Raw genomic sequence first — 22,560 nt, 5'->3', positions numbered from 1 at the left:
AAAACTGTTTCTTGAAATGTAAGGTTTTGGTTATTACCACACTACTTTCCTGCACCAAGACCAGGAAGCATGTGGTGCAGCACAAGTAACTTTTCACCCATTCACAGAGCAAACCACAAGTCCAAACAGCTGCAACTCCCCCTTAAAATAAAATCTTCAAACAGCAGACATTTTCCATTCTGCCCACCTTGATATGGAAGAGAGAGAGAGGGGAGGGAGAGAGGGGGAGGAGGGAGAGAGAGGGGGGAGGGAGAGAGAGAGAGAGAAAGAAAGATAAAGAGGGATGCACACAAAATGCCACATATTATTTATGAATGATTTAATTAAAATGAATAGACTATTCATTTTAGATGCTAGAAAATACAAATCACTTACATGTGGATTATTTCAGATGAAAACATGTTAAGCAAAAGTCTATTATTAGTTTAACTATTTAGGACATATAGTCAAAAGTAATTATCACAAAATTATGTCTTATGAAAAGCATATGGTACAAGAGTACAGAAGGTGTTGCCGTGATGACATGCATATACACATACGAAAAACAGGTTTGTTTTAAAGTGCATTGTGTCAACTGAATAGCAGCAGCTCAAAACATGTGTTGCCAGGGTTTAGCCAGGGCTTGGTGATCAATGTACATTGCTTTCTTTTTTTTTTAAACTACATATGGCAGGCATTATCCTATTTTCTTTAAAAAGACAACTAGTGAAAGGGTCACAAATAGGATGCTGCAGTTTAAAAGTAGGATTTCCGAAATGCTCTTATGAAAACTACAGCCAATCTATGAACGCAAGTTCTTTCCATCAGTGATACTGACCATTTGTTCAACAAAAATCGCAAAACAAAAGATCATGATTAATCTACATGGGAAAGGTATAAATTCGTATCCATATGTAAAAGATGCTCTTACTGTAAAATACATAATCTGCAGGGTATAATGAAAAGGCACCTGAATATCAAATATATACATAACAAGCCAGCTAAGTACTGAAGTACTATTGCCCCAATTCAAAAGGTTTACAGCATCGTTGATATCATATTCATCCTTAATTTTGCATAGCATCATCTACCCTGCAGAGTTTTAGCAACTGTCCAATATTGCTGAAGATTATTCCTTTGAAGGAAATTTGAACACCGTACTTGGCATTTTATGGTTTTCTGCGCCTGGAAATGAAAAGGAGAAAAATGAATTAAGATTTCACCTGAGTAAAGTCAGTCAAGAGCAGAGTCAGTATGGTATTGGAGGAGGCCATCAAGTCGATGCCAACTCTGTAGAGCAATCCAGTCAGTCCCACTCTCCTGCCAGATTCCCGCAGTCCTGCAAGCTTATTTCCCTCAAGTGCCCATCCAATTTTGTTTTGAAATCATTAATTATCTCCACTTCCCTCACCTTCATAGGCAAGTTCTAGATCATTACCACTTGCTGCATTAAAAAGTTCCTCTTCACTTCCCTCCTTCTTGTTCAAAACCATAAATCTATGTCTCCTAGTCGTTGCACCATTATCTAATGGGAACAGCTTATTTATTTTTTTGTTTGAAGTATCCCACCCACCTTCCACGGTTGGCATCACTGGTAGCAATAAGCCACCTTGGGGCCTATTTAGCAGAATTCAGATTGCTGCCTGAGCAGGGTACATGCTTTGACCATTAACAAAAGAAATGGAAGCATCACATCATGGGCCATTTTGCAGGTGAGTGAAGAATGAATGCTCCAGTCACTGGGATAATTTGCTGACCACCTCAAACTGGAGCTGCAACACACAATCCAGGACTGCAAACTGTCAAGTTCGAAGACAATCTCAATAAAAATCATGGGAAATAAAACTTAAAAGCAGATTAGAAGACATACTTTGGCTGAGCATGATGCTGATATCCAGGTCCAAGGTTGCTTCCTGCCCTCATTTCTACAGCAACAGAACACTGAAAAACAGGAGTATCATAAGCTGAAAAGAGTGTTTAGTGTCTTAAATATTAGCATTGATAACAAACCATCAAAAATTAGCAAAGGAATTGAGGAAAAAATATACATGAGGAAGCTTAGCCTTTAAAAACAAAAAACACAGGTCTTTACCCTAGTCTCCACATCTGTCCATTCAGATTCTGTAGTCTCCTCTTGTTGTGGGGGTGCTGATTGCGATGATCTACGTTTTCTAATAAATGGAGATAAAAAATATTAAGGTGAACACATTAATTACATATTCTCCAAGATTGGGACCATGTTCCTGCTAGTGCAGGGAGCTGTAGGCCCAAGACGCAAAGGAGTTTGAGTTCCCACTATAAATGTGCTACATATTACCATCATGGTAGGATATAATGTGGCATGACTACCATGTTGGTTAGGTCTATTATCTCATGCACCAAGAATCTAAATCTTTATAATGACTGACTGAAAGGGAAGGTACTGAAGACTGATTGATAATGAATTAATATACTTGATGCACCAGAAACTAAATAGAAACTTGAAAAAAGTCAACAGAATAGACTTCTTTTTTAAAAAGAAGGCTTAAAAGAATTGACTGAAACCACATCTACTGATTCAGCTAATTACTCATGGGAACAATTTTACTGACTGCAGGTGAAGATAGTCACATGGTTTTGAAAGTTTTCATTTCCTAGTTGTTTCAAAAGGGCCACTGAGCTTAACAGTAAAGAAGCCAATTTAATCTATAACTGTGCATTAAATTATTCACCAAGTAGCTCTGCTCTTCCAGTTGATTTCTCCCTCAAAATCAATCACTGCTATTTTCATTTGTAAAATAAAACACTGAAATTCTTACTTTTCAATGTTTAAAATGCTAAAAGTTATTCATTTAAAAATAAAAAGTGGTCTATAATGTGTAATGGACAAGTGTACAGTGCTCATTTATATCTTGCTGTGGACAAATACAAACATGTGCAGTTCTTATGCAAAGTACAAATGGGTATTGAATGTATTCCATTCAAAATTTTAGAGGGAGATATTTTTATAAGACTGTTACTAGGCATTAAAAAAAAGGGGTTCTACTATTCTTCCCACCACTCAACCTGTGCTTGCAAAGTCAAGCTAACGTCTCAAAGCTCATTTTAAACTGAAAGTTCAACACTGCTCCACAATACATACCTTGTACTAGTGGGTGGCTCTTGTTTTAGTTTTTCAATGTCTGTGAACTGGACAGCTTGCCCACCACCCCGAGTCTTGTATACTTCTCCCTTCAAAATGGAAAAAAGGAAAAAAATTATCGCATGAATCACCATTAACACATTGGAATTTCAAACATTTAAAAATATCAAGCCCCTTACTATTTACAAGGAAACACATTAAGAAAATTGGCAAACACAAATCGTTATCACTTTTACATTCAAACATATTTGAACGTTATCTGAAGTAAAAACGAGAAACATGAAATTTAGTAAAGTGAGCATTCTAAATCAAGCATTATAATATATTAAGTTTTATTGGTTTATTTGGATTTTTCTACAATGCTGTTCATTACCTTGATAAGCTTGGTCTCAATCTCCCCATCCGATGCAAGCTCCTGGTGTGTCAAAATGTACTTGTCACACTTAGCCAGAGCTTTTTCATTTGGCACTGCCACTGTGATGGCATTGGGAATGTGTGGCTGTAGGACAGTGTCTGTTTCCACGCTACCAACTGGCTTATGGTCTACCCATCGTTCCCCACCCGCTGAGCGTGACCGTCTGTGGAGTAGGCGAACAGGTGGTGCATTCTAAGCAGATTGAAACAGTAATCAACAGAAATTGTAATCAGAGATTCCTAATTAGAGGATCCCTTAAAAAAAAGATTTGATTGAGCAAAAATAATTCAAAAGGAAAACAGCTTATCAGCAGTATTCTTTTCTGCCAAATTACATTGTTCTTGTTAATAGGTAGAACAAATTCAACATTTGAATTTAAAACCTGCTTTGCTAGAAAATAACCTGGCAAGAACCAGAACTGCAAAGCAGCATTATAATAGATTAGGAGGCAGAATGATTTTTTTTTAAAAAATGCACCGTTTTCCAATTTAATTTGGAAATTGCAAATATCACAGTAAAACTTCAACATAAGTGAATTTAAAATATACCTTTATCCCAAATTGATTGGCTAACCAGCTTGAAAAGACTTCAGCTAGCTTACATTAATGGCCAACTGTAAATTAGGAAAATGATCCTTCACTGTTATGCAAGCAAACCACCATGCACCAAAAGCAGAACAAAGTTCTCAAGCACAGTAATGCTACCACATACAAGAGCATTTCTCAGAATATAGGCAAAGGGACCATGCTACAAGACCTTAAGACATTTAGTAGCTTTTTATACAGACAGTATCCATTACCCAACTTTACATCTCCAAATGTATTTGTGCCAAAGTACATATTTAGGGAAAACCAAAACATGCACATCGCCAATGGTTAGAACAGAAATTGTAGCTAAACAGCAAGCGAGATGAAAGCAGGTTTGGTTCAGTCCATGCCAAGAATCACGCTCACCACACTATGAAACTCCCAGTTCCCTTTTGTGTTATGTTTGGACAACAAGTGTTTGCTTCTGTGTGAAGCAAGACAAAAAAGGAGCAGGCATAGAAACTGATTTTACTTCTTTTGGATTCAGCCATCGCGTTATAAACATGCACTAGAGAGCTAGGAAACACGATCTTTAGCTCACATGAATTAGGTTAAGTCACAAAAGAAAGTCATCCAAGAAGGAAAAACTATTCCATTATAGGCGCCCTTCATTGTAGCATGCGTGCATTTATTCAAAGTAGTAAAACTGCATCGAGAAGCAAATGTCCGGTTTTGAAAAATGATTGGTTATCAGCACGAAAGTTTATTCAAGGTACTACATAAATTCATGAGGCTATTTCAGCATTAAACACTGCAGTATCTGGACAGGGATTTGATCACTAATGTATTTATTTAGCTAATTGGCCAAAAATTGAGTAAAATTGAAAAGTTACACAGCAAGTTAAGCACGACATTGATGCCAAAAAAGCACTTGCAGGCAGGCTAGGGATAGTTATTTTTGAAAGCAGACATGTAACTAACCAATTGCTAATCTGCAATATTTAGAAGCTGATGCTTTTTAACCCTAAGAAATCTATATACCCACACATCTTAGGTAGGCACCATATTTCAACAAATTAATGGGTTTTTCTGCTGCACTTAGGCACATGACACACACACCTTTACTGTGTCAAGTAGTACAGCCCTAGCATTTTCTTCTCTTTACAGAAACACTTTTAATTCCAGTTCCTGCTCACAAGGCATGATTCCTTGCTGGGATATTGCTTCATCAGCAAATCCTACCATGGTGGAATCACAGCAGAGTCCAGAGTTTTGCACTTACTTATCCTGGGGTCACCAGATAGTATTCAGGAATAGGAACCCCCCATGATGATTTACCTCTTTCAAACGCAAGGGGCAGAGAGGACAGCTTAATGCTGACTTCAGCTATTAGCACAGACAGAATCCATCCCAACACCATCTACTTTGCATGATTGAAAACTGCACCTTGCATTTGCAGCCAAGGTCAATATAGGTGGCTTGAAAACTTAGAATTTGATTGTTATCTGATGCTGCATGTGCTTTCGCACAAGGGAAAAGGCTCCAGGTATAATTGTATGTGTGGAACAGTGCGCGTTATTAAACAGTAGCTGTGACACAAGCCCGAATACCCAACAGCATTTTCTTTTTTGCATCTTGCTTCTCTTCCTCTGCAGAATCTTTGAGGTCTCATCTTATTCAGCCACCTCCCCAGGAGCAGGAGCTGTGGCATAGTGGTATTGTCACAGGACTGATAATCCAGAGACCCAGGGTAAGTCTCTAGGGACCAGGGTTCAAATCCCATCACAGCATTCAGTAAATATCTGGAATTAAAAGTCTGATGATGACCATGAAACCATTGTCAATTGTCATAAAAACCTATCTGGTTCACTAATGTCCTTTAGGGAAGAAAATCTGCTGTCCTCGCCTGGTCTGGCCTACATGTGACTCCAGACCCGCAGAAATGTAGTTTACTCTTAAAAAATTAGGGATAGGCAATAAATGCTGGCCTAGCCAGTGACGCCCAAATCCCATGAGTTAATTTCTCACAACTAATTGTTGCACCACAAGAATAGATTAATCACCAGAGCTTGGTGAGAATTGCACTAGCTTTGCTCTGTATCCTCACACACTTTCCCTCGGAGAATGTCATGAATGCTCCTTCCATGGCCATAGTGTCCCGGAGTGGAACTTGAACTCAGCCTTATGGCTCAGAGGCAGGAGTGCTACCACACAAGAGCCACAAGAACTCCTATGGCATTAGCTGACTTGAAGCTTTGATCATTGCCTTTGCTATAGTCCAGCTGACCAAGAAATGCTTGCTAGTGTGCAGAGGGTACTTATAAACTGCCAGATGTGTCAAATTAAACCATTGTTTTTAAAACTGAAATATTAATAAAATTGTGGGTATATTAGAATTGCAAATTAGAAAAAATGTTTTCTACACAACAGCCATAGTAGCCAGAATCTACTCAGCACTGATGTGAACAAGCTTCATAGGTACATCTACATAGATGTATAGGTGTTACTAGGAGAATGCCAATGCAACCTCTATTACTTCAGTAATTTTATTTCATGTGTCAAAACCAAAAACTGTAAAAGGCATTTTTCAGTCTCAACACAGCAAACAATTTATAATTTAAATTAGGGATTGCTGTGGCCTTTTAAGTTATTTGTGCCTTGGAGCTTTCATCCAATTGCACAGGTGAAGTTGCGAACTGAGAATTTTATAATCTTGGCAATTAAAGCTGCAAGCACTAAACACAAGCAGAATTACAATAGGCAGGTTGCTCGTTGCCGACACCAATAACAGATATTCCCTAAAACATTTAGCACTTGCCTCACATTCAGTAGCTTCAAAGATTTTTAGCCTGCCCTTCCAGGCTGTATTTTATAATATCTTATAAATTGCACCCATCCCTCAAAAAAATTTGTTACTGCAATATCCTTGTGCAAATATAACAGTAAATTGACAGATTTCTTTCTGCAAAAGAAGCACTCATTTGCTTTCAAATGCTGATTACATTTTAAGCCAATAATTCTAAATTTGGATCACAAGACAGCTATTGAGAGCCAGAAACTCAAAAATGCAAGAGGGGGGGGGACAATGATTGACACAAGTTTGTTGAAATATCACATGCATGAAATAGTAAGAGACAGGTTTATGTCCTGTACCATGAAGCTAGGCACTCAAGTTGCATGGGGGTGGCAGGGGGGTACTTAGGAGAATTGTTCCCTCAACAGCTTTCATATTTTCTAAAGGTCAACTCAGAACATTTAAAAATGTACGTTAACCATAGCTGATAAGTAGCCATGCCACAAGGGGAAACAATAGATGGTGATTTCTGAAGAGAAAAGGGGCAAAGTACAGACATACTTCTTCAACAAATGTGAAATTGGCGTTTTCCTAATAACTGATTACATGCCCTTAGCTAAAGGACGGATGCAGGAGTTGATTTTTTAAAAAAAGCATTTCAAACTTTTGAATCCCAGTCAGCTTAAAAGTTTAATAAAAACAGGAGTGCTGGAAAAGCTCAGCAGATCTCAGTCAACGTCTCACGTCCAATATGACTTTGTCAGAACACAGAGGAACCATGTTGGACTCAAAATGTTTCTCTCTCCACAGATGCTGCCAGACTTGCTTAGTCTTTCCAGCACTGTGTTATTTCCAGTATCCTCAGTATTATGCTTTCATTACAGCTCAAAGTTTAGTTTACAATATGCTTTAAAAGCAGGCCTTCATCTCCAAGGATATCCCCAGCATCAGAACATCCACTTGTATCTAAGCAAACCTTAGCACAAGAAACACCTTATTTACCATGATTGCAAAAATACTCCAAATACATTCAAGAGCCTGTCCTTTGATTTGACATATTGAGCTGGACTTAACCACTCAAATTATATAATTTCAGCAGTGGGGGGAAAGTGGATGACCTGACACAAGTGACAAGTCAGCTATACAAAAGATTAGGAAATCAAGGGCATTTAAAAATTGTAGTTTTCCAGAAAGTGTTCATTAAGTATAGTTGTTCCCTGTGAACCATTTTCAATAATGAACACTCTTGATTGGTGAGCATAACAAGCAACCAGTTAGACAGCTCCTTCCAGCAAGTAGCAGTACAGCAACATTGCATGACATGCAAAATATAATACATTCTGTGGATGACACTGGCCAGTAATGAAGTTGACTTCCTTCTGCCAGTGACATATTCCTTTCCATTCCCAAAAAGCATTTTAGGTGGCTGCAAAGTTAACCCATGACTCTCATTATGTATCTGGGTAAATAACCAGCACATAACTGATTTAAGTCTCATGTATATAATGCACACTTGCTGTAAATGTCACACATTAAATGCACCAATTCTCAAAACTGCAGTCATGGCACAGTTACCTGCAAACTATTTTCCTGGAGTTAAGAAAGAATGCAACATTCACACCAGTTAAACAAACCATGATCCGCTTTTGCCAAGCTCTACCCACTTTTGATACAAGTTATAACTACAGTAATTCTCACTCCCTATGTGGGAAGTAGACGCAGTGTCTATTTAATATAATTAAAATCTTACATTTTCACACATTTTCTTGTCTACTTCTTTCAATTACAAATTTCTATGCCCACATCTACAATGGTAGCTACCTATGTAAACTTGTCACATCGTAAAGACCGTCCTCCTACCAGTGGGGCACTACAACATCTCCACTATGGAAGGACACAATTATTTAGGTAGTTTCCATTCCATGGACATCGATATTTATAAATGGAGAATTTGACAAGATTTGTATTTGCATGCAAGATTTCTATTACAAAATAGATAAACACAATGTAGTAGGCGCCCATTGCATTATCTGATTTTTTTTTAATAACAATAGCAGTATTACCAATGTGAGATGGGAAAAAAAGTGTGACATTTAGAGGAAGTGTGAGCTATGTGCAAATGTCTCTGTCTTAAACTGTACAATCTCTCTTGTCCATTGCAAAGTGCTTCACTAACCCGGCGGGGTCCATCCTGGTCTACTCCGACTTCTCTTCTACAGCCGTCGATTTTGCAGCCGCCCAACTTGTTCACTCCCTGCCTTCTCTCTCGGAAATTGAAGCCCCTAACTTGTGGAGTCTCCAGCAGGCTATGCTTATTCTTAGGCAATGCGCTACCATTTTTGTTCCATTCTGGAGTTTTCTGCTCCCATTCGGAGATGCAGGAGGCCACAGAGATGGTGCTGCAGGAGTTAGAGCGCCTATGCAGCTGTGGCCCAGATACTGGGCAGTGCTGGCTAATGGGTAGGGATGCTACAGTGTTACCAGGAAACTATAGAAATAGGATGAAAAATTAGAAAAAAAGCATGCAATATCCAAAGCATTTTTAAACATTTCCCCATGATGTAATAGCTACTAACAGTGATTCCTGTTCTTTTTTTCTTCCGTTCTGATCGCCTGCTAAAAATGTATTCTTGCTGAGGTACAGCTTGAATCGTATTAGCCACCCTCTTGGTACCTCAAAGTACCACTCTTCATGTGAAGGTGCCAGGTTATTTGACTGTGAAAGGCATCACTGCCAAACCTGGTCTTAACCAGAGGGTGTCACATGTGCACTTTTTTTAGCAGCCACTGGAGTTCCTCTTCACCACTTCGAAATCAGATATATGTTTGCCAAACAATGATTTTGCAGATAGAACCACAGGTTAGAAAGTCTGCAAATGAATATGGAAATAATCCACTTGCATGTTTCCTCTTGTGTGCTGATAACTATAGGTATGATGGACGATTTTTCTAAAAACTGTACAATTTACCTTACTAGATTTTAGTGCACAATTTTCCTCGAATTATTTCTGCTGTGTAAAAAAAGATTACAAACGTCCTAGGAATTCATGCGCCCCTAGAGATCTCAGGCAGAATCTTATTTCCATTGTAAGGTACAAGGTTGAGTGCTGCAGAGACATGTACAAACATAGCTACCAGGATTACTAACAATGAGCTGTGGAGTAGACACAGTGGTAATTATTGCAACTTTAAACTCAGGTTTGGATTCCTTCAATATTTCACTTGACCGTAAAGTCTGCAAGATAACTAATAACTGTTAGGGGCAATAAAACATGTCAGTGAATGTTCTTAATACAGTAAACATGCTAGCAAACTGGACCTGTGGCATTTATCCTATAGAATCAAAAGTGTCCCTTGCCAGTAATAAAATGAAATTTACAGAAACAAAACCATTTTATATTTATGGCATGTAATAATTTTAAACAAATTCAAGATATAAATAATCATCCCTTTCCAGAATAGTCAAAAGTGATAAGGGTGTAAATTCACAGAATAGATCACAGGAGGGAGCAGCTATATGGCGCATCTCCATCTCATCCATCAGAAAGAATCTAGAGAAACCCCCTATGCAAGTGCCAAATTCAAATGCTTATATGCAATATATCTCACAGGTAGCTGTAAATATTTCTCAAGCAGCTTCTTTTCAGACATACAGTTAATGCAACAGTGAAAACATGTGAAAGACAGTTCTGGTTAGTTGTATTTCCATTCTGACAATTACCAAAAAAAAAAATATTACTTGACGCCATTTAGCCTTTCAGAAAGCATGGCGTTCAAAATAGTTCTGGTGGGAGGGTAAAAGAGGGGAAGTTTAATTGTCTGGGGAAAATAGAATGAACTATTTGATCACTATGGGGTAACACTAAACCACAGCTGAAAACCAAAAATAAAATATTAGTTTTAGAAAAAAAGTGTATAGAATTTCAGAAATTGACTCATGTACTAAATACTTTGAGTTCCACATACACTTAATTTGAAGAGGCATTTCACTGTTAGCACCAAGCCAAGTTTGTCAAATGAAATAATTTGTAATAATGTAGTGCAACACAACATACAAAAAAGGCCCATTACTAGATCATAGTGCCAACTCTCATCTACTTCATGAAATAAAAAAAGTTACGTCATGATTATCACTGACTCTACAATAACATAATATATTAACTACAAAGTATGATTTTAAAATAAATTCTGCAGCAGGAAGGCTAAGAGTCTGATTTGCATGTAGGAACCTAAAAGGCAGGACAAAATGGTATTTTAATGAGGCATGTTAAAAAGTACACCCCACTAAAAAAAAAAAATCCTATCAAATTGTTTAATTTGACAGAAACCAAATATCATTCTAAAAATATGAAATATATTCACCCTATACAAGCACTTGTTTCCAAAAGCACATAGATTTAGTGTTGCGCAAAACAAATTAAATAGTGTCTTACTGTACATACAGGAACTGAAGGTGGAGATGCTGATCGTACATGTACTTTCTTTTCTTTTTCCCTTGGTGGCCTCTCTGGTTTCTCAGGCCTTTCTGTCCTTGCCTCTGAAACAATTGCTTTTAGTTGTTTAAGTTTTTCATCTTTCACCCAAAGCTTATTTTGCATCTCAAGTTGCTTCGCTTGAACACGACGTTCCTGGAGTTGTGACGGAAGTGGGGGGCGGTGGTTGGTTTGGAGAAGAGAAGGAGGGGAGAAAAGAGAGATACACACACAGTGAGAGGAGGAAGAGAGAGAGAGAGAGAGAGAAATTGGGGAAAAGATTAATCTTTGGAATGATTTTAGGGAATCTAGTGTGCTTTTATGCTTTGTGTGTCATTTTGGAGTGCCCTGTAACAAAGTGGGTCAGCACATGAGCCCTCACCACAGTGCATGAAACTCTGTTCTGTTCACATTTATACTTCATTAATGCTTGGTTGTGTAGGTCTGAAGGTTTGAAGCAAGCTCTTGCCTTATTGGTGGCTAAATCACAATATCAAGACAGTTTAAACAGTTTTATATGCAAATTAGTTAGAACAGTGGCCTTGAAGGCTTCATAGTATAAAACTAAAACAAGTAGACAAAAACATGGACACGCCTGCAGAGTCTTGAAAGTTCAAGAAAAAAAAATGATCCCCTCTAGCATCTTAATGAAAATATGGATGTTCAGAAACTAAAAAAAAGAGCTTGCCATGTAAATAGTTTATTAGTTAGAGCTGCTGTGATTGACAAACATGGCAAAACTCCCAAAATGGCACATATTTTACTTATTGTTGGAATAGGGGAATATTTTATACATACAAATGGGACATTAAGATATTCCATTAACTATCAGTATTTGCGAAGTATCTAAACATTCACATTAAAGAACTTTACTGAACTGGAGACTCAGGAAAATTAAGCTGTAACCCTGTGCAGGTCACAGCATTCAGAACCTAGAATTACTCACGCATTCTTTCTCCCATTTCATCTTTGTATCAGTCATCACTCCTTGCATTCTCTGCTCTAAGCGTCGTTTGTCCGACTGTTCTCGGTGCAGCTTTTGGTCTCTCTCGTCCAACTCTTGTTGCAAGGTCCGCTTGTCCTCTTCGTAGATATTTGCTGTTTTTTGCAATATCTCAATCTAGGAGCAGAAAATTAAAATTGGCTCCAAAATTTTCACATTCAAAAGCTTGATGTTTGTGCTAGGGTTGGCCCAGTAGTTGATTTTGCTGCAGATCCATTAGATCACCAATGCTTGTAACACAACATGGAGGCTGTTGCTTCCCACCAATCACAACCCGCACTATTTGGCTGAGCTGATGGCCCAAATTCAAACTTCCAGTCAGCTTCCCTGACTGTGGAATAGCAGCGTTGAGATTTACCACTGTTCTCTCACTACCCAGAGAGACAAAGTAAAGCTATCCTAGCCCAGAAAAGGGTGTTACTAGAATAGGCGCTTTGACCCTTTTCTTTCCCGTTGCATGCTCACACCCACCACTTCAGAGGTCTAACAACGTCAGGAGAAAAATCAACTTGAGAGTGCTAATTGTACAAAACTGCAACAATTTTAATTCTGACTGTAGATGGAAGAAGTTGCTCAACTTACTCAAATGGCTACAGAGCAAAACAAAGCCGCACTGCTATAGAAGGGGGTGGTCAGAAGTTAATTAAGACTCATTGAATAGCAGGATCTTTACTCCTCATGTTAACTAGTGTTGAGAACCTGAACATCAACTAAAAACAATGTATACATACATTTCTAGCTAGAAGCCATGCACACTTGCTCACATTATTATTCAGGGAAAAAAAGCACAAAAGAATTACCTTATATTCCAAGGTTTTGATTTTCTTCTCCAGCCGTTCAGTCTCAGTTTTCTGCCCATTTATAAACCGGTTCTTTTCCAGCAGTTTTTCTTGTTGATCCTGTATGTAGTTCTCCTTTGCTGTGAACTTACTGTCCCAATCATGAAGCATCCCTCTGATAGTGTTTACTGATCAACATTAAAGCAAAGAAATGATATAGTTTTCTCCCAAACTCAAAACGGAGGCAGCATTAAGAGAATGACACACTACTGGGCAAAAAGAAACTTGTTGCACTTGCCCATTACGTACCAGTTTTCTTCATCTCCTCAGTTGCCAGGTGGCGTATTTTATTCCGTTGTTCCAAACACTCTATTAGATGTGGCAAAGTTTGTTCATCATTGGCATCCGTTATCTCAACTGAAGGCAATGGTACAAAACCTTGCAGAAGAGCTTCTGCAATGGATGGGTCTTCTGAAATGGCAGGCAAACAAAAGAGCTCAATTGGGATTGTAAAATAAACACTATTCTGTACTCAAAAAGCCCTTCTGCTCTCCCTCATTGGTCTGACTTTGCTAAAGTCTTGTTTTAATATTTGAAAAGTAGGGAAAGATGGTAATGTCACTGGACTAGTAATCCAGAGACCCAGGCTAATGCTCTGGGGACATGGGTTCAAACCCCACCATGGCAGCTGGTGAAATTTAAATTCAATTAATAAAATTTGGAATTGGTGACCATGACAACTACCTATATGGTTCACTAATGTCATTTAGGGAAGGAAGTCTGCCCCTTCTTACCTGGTGACTCTATACCCAGAGCAATGTGGTTGATTCTTAATTGCCCTCTGATATGACCAAGCAAGCTACTCAATTCAAGAGGTAATTAGGGATGGGCAACAAATGCTGGCTTTTCAAACCGACGAAAGAATAAATATTCCTGCCCCAGTGCAAAACCTTTGGCATTCCAATAATCATTGGCATCCATAGATAGAAAATGTGAATTAAGCATGCATCTTTAGGTAAAGAAAATTTATATAAAAAGGCTTAAATAATTTTTCTTCAGGTTGCTGGACAAATGTGCACACCCTGGATGTTTAATAAGCAAACAGTATAACATGCAACAAAGATTAATTGTGACCAAGCCAGTTTTTAAACTCAAAAAAAAGCTCCATGGAAGCAAAAGAGAAAAAAAAGGCTCATTTAGGAAGAGTGAAATTCTATTAATTCTAAAGTTAAATACACTAAGAAATCTGATCAAGCAATGTGTAAAATTTAACTTTCAATGGGTGTCAGCCATTGCTCAGTTGGCAGCACTCTGCAGAGTCAGAAGATCATGGGTACAAATCCCACTCCACAGGCTTGAGCACAACTCCAGTACTGTACAGAGGGTGTGCTGAACTGCTGGAGGCACCACCTTTAAAAAAGACATGAAATTGACACCCCATCCGCCTTCTTAGGCAGACGTAAGAGATCCCATGGCACCACAGCCCTGGGCCAATAATTATCCCTTAATCAACATCACAAAAGGTGGTTATCATCACATGGCTGCTTGAGAGAGCTTGCTGAGCCTATATTGGCTGCCATGTTTCTACAACAGCATCTATATTGGGTGTAATGTGCTTTGGGATGTCCTGGTGCTGTGTGAACACAAGTCTTTTTTCCTTTAATGTTTTACTGCTTCTCTAATGAAATATGCCAATTCCAACAAAAACAAGAAATGGGGGACTCTAAAAACAGACCAACTTTTATCTGAAGCATCAAATGTACATACATGACAACTGCTCAGGAGGAACAGGAGTGGGATTGAGTCATCCTGGAATTGATGATACTACATAATGACTATTTTAAATTTTGGAGAATTAATTAAACAGGATAGTGTCCATTTTAAATAGGAATCACTGTCACATCCTTTTTTTAAAAGGAAGTTTGATGTGCACTGGAAGTTGTTTGAAAAGGGTTGAAGCAAGTATTTTGTATGGCCTATACAAAAAAAGCCCAAATTACAGAGCAGCAATCTTTTATCTCATTACACAATACAATACCTCCATTAATGGGGCCTCCTCGTAGTTCTAGTTTCCTTGTCAATTCTTCCTTGAAAGCCTGATTCCTGTATCTACGGCCTGGAGTGAGGCCACAGATCGGTTTATCGACAGGTCTGGCTACCTCTACTTCTTGAGTCATTTCAGCAAACCTCATAACCAGCTGCAGTGTATGTAAAACAGTTCAAATTAGAATGTTTAAAGTGTGTGAATTCAAAATGTCATTTACAATTTTGATCTACAGAAAATGTTGGAAAAAAATACCAACTTTGTTTTAAAAGAAACCATGGTCCAATTTTTCCTGTCTCTGGATTGGAGACTCCGTGGAAGTCCTGATGTGTGGATACATATGGTAAATGCCTGAAAAGTTTCAACTTCTGATGGGTTGATCCCCTGCTGCCTGGGACCCTCTGCTAATGTCTCTGAGGCTGAGATTGGGACGGAGACTTGGACTACAACGTGGGGCTCGCCTGTATACTTACCCTGGAAAAGCTTTAAACTGTCTAAAAACTGGGGAAACCACCACACCCCCTAACCCCCGGCTTGACTAATCCCTTAATAACTCCAACCTGCCTCCATCCCCCAACTCCACTACCCTCCACATCATTTCACTAATGCACACATTAATGAACAGACTTACACCTTTAAAAAAACTTTAACCTGAATTTGACAGCTAGCAGTGTAAAAAGTGGGAGAGTCCTCTCCTTCCCCCAACTCTGCTCGCTCGCTGGACTTAGACAGGAGATACCGTGCTGCCCATTTCTGGGTCAGCTGGTATCAGAAGATCCCAGAAGAAATCAGCAATCGGTAAAATCTTCATGGGCAGCTGTAATGCACTCAACAATGCCCCCGACCGGAAGATCCAGACCCATGAAACGAAAACTCCTCATAGCTTCTCAAAAGTAAAAAAACATGTTTTAAAGGAAAGTGTAAAGAAGCTGGATATAGCACAGGAGCACTACATTCAGCATTATGAGACAGATATTCATTAAAGCATAACAGATCACTTTCGTGTTGCCAAAAGACTGAAGATGTTCTGACTTGAATGTTAGGAGAATCTACTCCATTCTTTCTACAGCACTCACCAGGGTTTCCTCATAGTCATCTGCGTTGGGATTGATGCACACAATCATCCGAACCTTCCCCTCACCATCAAAATAGTTTTTAAAAAGGTGAGTAAGCTTTGAATCTCTGTATGGAACCATCTGAAAAAAAAAATCCAACATGTCATCTGGTCTCACCTTATGTTAAAATTATTTATCAATACCCTTTACAAAATCAATCTGTGCAGAAGAGGACCAAGAATATAGCTTTGAAATTTTAGTCTCAAAGCATTGTATCTCAGTGTGTAACAGTATTTTTGCTTGCTTACAACCCAGTTACTTTTGAAATTCAAACAGACAAGCATTACCTTATTTGTCCCATACATTTGGTTTTCTCTTAGCACTTCAATACATGTTCTTAATGTCATCAACGATTGATTAATGTTACCTGCATGAGAGAGAAAGTTATTTTATTTGTATTGATCTTAATGGCCATAAACAATGTTTGTACTCATTACTATGAATGATTTTTCAAATATGGCCATTTCTGGTGAAAATCTAACCACTTCAACAAGCAGAAGTTTGTGCGAGACATTGTTGGAAGTCAAACAGACCCTGTGGCACAGCTGGACAAACTTTCAAAATACACAAATAAATACCAAGTTAAAAAAAAAATCCTTTTCATCTCAGGAAAAATAACCAAATTTATTTTTGTTTTCACATTGACTTCATCCACAGCCAGATTCTACTGGAAATTAGTTTGTGCTGAAAAGTTGTGTGCAGCAAGGTGGTAAAGATAGACATAAAAGCATAACTTGTTTTATGACCTACTATGTAAAGAATAGTTCTGGTCTGCCTTTGTAACTTTTGCAAATGAGCTCAAAACCTAAAAAAAAAACTGCCCAAGAGAAGCACAGCTTGAAAAAATTTCAACATCAAGAGCTCAGATCTTTGTAGGCCAAAGCAATCCAGAAAGCCAGCAGAAAATCCTGGAGTGTCTTTAAAAGCAAAGCCTCTGAAGTTCTGCCTCAACACATCTTAATGTCACACAATGCTGCTACACGAATATCTTTGCTCACAGCATGGACAGTTAAAATCACTTGAGGGGGGGAGGGCGCGCACCGGGCAGCGAGGGGAAGGAGACTTTCCCCACTCAGGAACAAATTGAAAACTCCTTACCTAGCCTCAACTTCAGGCAATAACACTTTTGTAGAAAAATCTTACAACTAATCTCAGCAGTGTTCAAAACAGGTGCACAACACAGAAGTAACAAAGCCAAGGGATATATGCGCACAAATATATTCACGAACAAGATCTTGCTTTGTTAAAATCCTTACCTGCCTCTCGCAACCTGCTACCTTCAGCTTTTGTCCTGTTAGTTCTCTCGCTTCCTGCCAAGTCCACCAGGGACAGTTGGCTCACTATTGTCTGATCCTTGGCCTGAGATAAAAGGAATACTTGAGTGACTTCATCAACTTTTACACGCACACACAAAATTGTTTAAAAAAAAAATCAAAATATTGACTTAAACTATATGCATGATTTATCCATCACAATAAAACTGAGGGAGCTGACAGCATGTTAAATCTCTCCTGGGATTTTCCAGAAGGTTCTCTGGTTTCCTATTTTAAAACAGTTGATGGATTCCAGGAGGGGAAAAAAAAACTCACTAAACCACTTGCAAAAAAAAGAACACATTGCATTACAATACAATTTAAGTCAACAACAGCACAAACATACCCTTAGTCGTGAAAAGGCCGGTGGACTTTCAATACACCTTTGTGCAGTCAGTCTTAGCTGTTCTGGAATATTTACTCTTGAATACAACAGTACTCATGTCCCCAGAGTGGAATCAATGGACAAGGATGGCACTGACTAACTACGAGTGATTGGTGCACCTGAACAGTACTTTCACAGGTTTCAGCAAAGGAAGAAATTTATGCAGCAGAGAGAACATCTCAAGACACTTCAGAGAGAGGTGATAAGGAAAAGGATGCAGAGAATAAAAGTGGTAGAGGTACAAGACTAAACCCAAAGCTCTGTCCAAATAGATGGGCAATGGGCTCCAATCCAATAGGGTGGAAACATTCCCAGGTTATCAGAGGACCAAAGAAAATAAAAACACATTCTTAAATGACAAAAAAAAACATGTGTAACTCAGGAGCTGGCATACAGCTATAATGCATTGTTTCCCAATAATCAGGTTATTTGCAATGTTAATATCACCAACTCACAATAACAGGAAATTAAACATCTTCCATGGTCATTTACCTGAAGGACATTGTCCCCATCAGCATCTAATGGAGCCTGAGCCAGCTTGATAATAAAAACACTATGTGAGCGGCTCGATTCTCGATTTAATGTGGTGTTAGCAATACGTCGCTTCTTCTGGCCTGCAAAGAAAAAGAATGCCCAGAACCTGGTTTATAGATAGCAAGGTGGGTAAGGAGCTTGGCAGAGAAATGGATTTCTGTACAATCAATAACTGGGGTCATATACCGAGTTATCTATAAATTGGTATCGATAGCCTGGTTTTTTGCATTCCCAGGTCCCTTACATTTGTAATTGAAGACCATATGCTAATGTTTTGTCAATATAGTTGAGCTCCTGGGGATATCCACAAAATTGTCAAATGCTTGGAAATTTAATTTAATGCATTTACTTTCAAGATGATCTATCTTCACCCAGTCTCAAACAGTCATATGCACATATTAAGCAGTAGTGTTATGTTGCTCCTAAATATGTCTTTGTGTTCGAATAAGAACCATCTTACACACAACGCTGGATTATATTTGGATATGGTGCCGTTCCACTCTAAACTGATGGAGGATGCAAAGTACTAACTAAAGTTGCAGATGAAAAACAAACACAATCAAGTGCAACTCACCTTTCCAAAAGACTTCAAAGGCTTCTTCCGTTGACTTCACCTCCACCTCAGTGCAACCAGCCACATACATGTTATGGTTAGAATCTTCTCGAAGAATTTTAGATTGTGGAGGTCTAAAAGCAAGCATTGACTGTTTAAGTCTCAAACTGATATTAAAGAAAAAAAACCCTGACAGTGCCATTATACCTCATATCCCAGAAATGTATTATTCAGCTAGAACTGAAGAGAAGCATCTAAGTAGCTCATTCTTTCAACAGTTAGGACATTAGCTAGAATTACATCAAAATTTGTCCCAAAAAAATTCACATGCACATGTTGAGCAGCAGTTAAGAGACTGAACAAACAGTCCAAAGACCTACCATAAGTTATTAGCTTCACTGACATAAATGACAGACATACAGCAAATTTGTGAAAACATATCTGAATACATGCACTATTTAAAGTTTACCTATGGGGTACAGTTCACTTGACAGGAAAGTACAGCCTTTTAAATCAGTGCATTCCTTAAGAATTTAATTTTTGTTCTTCTACCCAACTGGTAAGCTCAAAACTTTTAATCACAGTTTAATTTTGCTGAATCTCAAGTTGCAAATTATCCATCTATTAAATAACTGAAATTTTATGATGAACTATAAATTGTCTATGGCAGTTCTTTTTAAGCAGGGGTCTTCCAAGGAAGTCAGCATTAAGTGGGTTGCCATAACAAGTTTCAGATCATTGTGAATACATGCAGGCATAGAATTTAAACAGATTTCAACACAGCACCATTTTGCTTGTTAAATCTAGAGAAGTGATCCTGGCTCATGAGGAGCAAGACCAGGAGTTATCTTAAGCAGCAAAGCAGAATTGCAAACATCTGTAGAATTTGTGCGTGCAACTTACCCAGGAAATGTTGCTGTATTCACTACCCCATTTTCTAATTAAGATTGGCCCTGCCCAACCAGGAACTGAGTTTACAAGCAGAAATTGCCTAATAATTCCAACATATAGAATTTGGAATTTGTTGTAGAATCATTGAAAACAGGGGCTTTAAAACCAAAGCCACATTTTCTAAGCAAGGAAACTGTCCACCCAGCAAGTAACTCTCTAATGACTGATCTTGAATGTAGCTCATTGTAAACAAGTTTAAAAAGCAGCATTTAAAAAAAAACACTGTAGAGAAACTACATGCAGTAGGTTCTTTTGAAAAAAAATGTTCAGTCATACTGCAAATGTATCTGAGGATTACAAGTAAAAGTAAAAAAAAAAGTCAAAAACAAGATGTAAACCAGAATGCTGGACTTTTCCAAAATCACAACATATGATCCTAAAAACTTTGACCAAACACAATTTTAAATGTTTCTCTCTTTATGCTCTGGCCAATATTTATCCCATAACCAGCATCACAAACAGATCATCTAGTGGTGTATCTCATTGCTGTTCGAGATCTTGCTGTATGCAAATTAGCTGTCACATTTCCCTACTTTACAAGTGATTACACTTACTGCAATGGCTGGAGGCACTTTTGGATCATTGAGGCCATGAAAAGCACACTATCAACGCAAGCTTTCTGATTATGTAAATAGAGGGCTAAACTGCCTGATGAATAAGTAAGGGAGAGAATTTATCAGTTTTCTTTGTTGGCAAATCTTACTCAGTTGTCCAAATCATCTTCGCCAATATTTATCTCAAATCAACATTACAGATCAGATTATCTGGTCATTATCATATTGCTCTTTGTGGGAGCTTACTGAGCACATATTGACTGCCATGTTGCCTACATTACAGCAGCAACTACTCTTCAAAAAAGTACTTCACTTTGAGACGTCAGTGGTTGCAAAAAGCGCTATATAAATGCAAGCACCCCCCACAGAACAGCTAGAGAATGTTCACATGAATGCCATTGACGTACAGATGACAAAAATCAGCTCATCTACTGCCTAAGAGGATGCAGGTTGAGTATTTGGCAACTACAAAGTTCCATCTAAATGATGCAAACAGTCTATTTGCTATAAACAGAATGCATTACTGGGGCAGAAGGGAAAGAGAGCACAAATCTACACCTGTATTGTCATAATTAGATATATTTGCCCAGATTTAAATCACAGAAAATGTTTACCACTGAAATGTATACTTTTACCAAAAAAGCAAGTTAAATTTCAAGCATTTGTCGTGCTAGCATCATGTTGTTTTGTGTTACAGGGTAAGCATAAGTGCAAGGAGTGAAAGCTTCTATACATGCATGGGACCACTACTGTTCGGAATAGCTAGAAAGCCATGAGGATAGGTTGACAGGATGGGTCGATTAGCTGAAAAAGGACAACATTAGCTAGAACAAAACATCAACCAGCTAAATTTTACCCAACTACTCTACCAGTTACAATGATTATCTCTGATAGCTTGTACATTACAGAGACGTACATGAACTCAACGTTCCGCACAGGAGTGCTGTTACTGTTCCACCTAATAAAGAAACATGGCAACAGTTATAAAAATCCAATATAAAGCTCATTAGGTTATGTTTAATAAAATGTTTGAAGGAGGTTTGAATAAAATGTATGAAGGAGGAAATAAATGAACAGTGAGCAATTTACAGTATGTGTTCAAGACTTAAAACTGAAGTTTGTTACGTTGGGAGCAAGAAAAAAAGGCTTTGGGAGGTTACAACATTGACCTGGAAAAGTCAGATATTGTATTTAATGGCAGTTGAATGGATTGCATGTGGGATGTTCCAAACTATTTCGCGGTGTTCTGAAATCTGCATAGCCTAACCAATAAAATGCAATTTAAGGCATGTCCAAAATTGACTGAGTGCTCATGGATCCCATCAGATGAATACAAATACACAAGGTGCCAGTTTGGTGGTGGTGAGGGACAGAGTAAGGGAATGGGGGGGAATGACCAAGAACAGCATAACTGCTTTCAATGTACCCAATGGGCCCATCATTTCTCTTTTTGTCGTGTAGACACAATTACATAAAGGATCTTTTTTGGATGGGGGTGGAGGGTGTTAAGAGTGGGAAATATTCAGCCATTTTCAAAAAGATTCTGGAAAATCAGTAAATCAACTTAAAATGTGTGTGTCTAAAGGAATTCAATTAGCTCCAACAGGGACAGGTATACATTATTACTTCAACAAGATCTTCAGTAGAACTAGCATTATATATTTTTTTGGAAGCAGGCATGTCATAAGACATTGTGCCAAAGTTACTGACATAACTATTAAAAGAAAAAGATTCAGGATTTTATTCAAAATATAAAATAGTACTTGTCACTAATCTCTATGTGCAGTGCAGTTCAAGTTGAACCTACATCCACATATACATCTTGGGCACCACCGCAGGATAGTGACCTGGAACCATGAATGGATTTGCCTGCTTCCCAATGCATATTATTGCAACTAAATTATTTGCCTAATTATTACACTTCACATCAGCTAATAGTACAAACAAGATAACTCAAGGCTCGAGTCACTTGGGGAGGCAGTGACAGAGTGGTTTTTCACTGAACTAGTATTCCAGAGACC

The 22,560-nt window shown here is 38.3% G+C and overlaps 1 protein-coding gene across 5 annotated transcripts in view; it reads right to left on the bottom strand.

The window, feature by feature from the left end:
* Positions 1-304: 304 nt before the first annotated feature.
* kif23 (kinesin family member 23) overlaps positions 305-22,560 on the bottom strand; it is a 45,415-nt gene continuing 23,159 nt past the window's right edge. Inside the window, exons 8-24 of one of the 5 annotated variants that reach the window (XM_078530090.1) lie at positions 21,456-21,497; positions 19,056-19,168; positions 18,440-18,561; positions 17,506-17,608; positions 16,537-16,616; positions 16,211-16,330; positions 15,129-15,288; positions 13,400-13,561; positions 13,112-13,278; positions 12,255-12,428; positions 11,279-11,464; positions 9,013-9,324; positions 3,474-3,707; positions 3,101-3,189; positions 2,072-2,150; positions 1,850-1,920; positions 305-1,164 (exon numbers count right to left, since the gene is read on the bottom strand). In XM_078530090.1, coding sequence (XP_078386216.1) covers positions 1,149-1,164; positions 1,850-1,920; positions 2,072-2,150; positions 3,101-3,189; positions 3,474-3,707; positions 9,013-9,324; positions 11,279-11,464; positions 12,255-12,428; positions 13,112-13,278; positions 13,400-13,561; positions 15,129-15,288; positions 16,211-16,330; positions 16,537-16,616; positions 17,506-17,608; positions 18,440-18,561; positions 19,056-19,168; positions 21,456-21,497 — 2,230 coding nt within the window. In that variant the 3' untranslated portion in view covers positions 305-1,148. The remainder of the gene's footprint in view (positions 1,165-1,849; positions 1,921-2,071; positions 2,151-3,100; positions 3,190-3,473; positions 3,708-9,012; positions 9,325-11,278; positions 11,465-12,254; positions 12,429-13,111; positions 13,279-13,399; positions 13,562-15,128; positions 15,289-16,210; positions 16,331-16,536; positions 16,617-17,505; positions 17,609-18,439; positions 18,562-19,055; positions 19,169-21,455; positions 21,498-22,560) is intronic. The other 4 variants (XM_078530092.1, XM_078530091.1, XM_078530094.1 and 1 more) reach the window with 4 other exon arrangements.

The sequence above is a fragment of the Cetorhinus maximus genome, chromosome 26, assembly GCF_964194155.1.
Source record: "Cetorhinus maximus chromosome 26, sCetMax3.hap1.1, whole genome shotgun sequence".
NCBI classification, from domain to species: domain Eukaryota; kingdom Metazoa; phylum Chordata; class Chondrichthyes; order Lamniformes; family Cetorhinidae; genus Cetorhinus; species Cetorhinus maximus.
The sequence above is the reverse complement of the archived record's forward strand: the minus strand, read 5'-3'. Positions and strand labels throughout refer to the sequence as shown.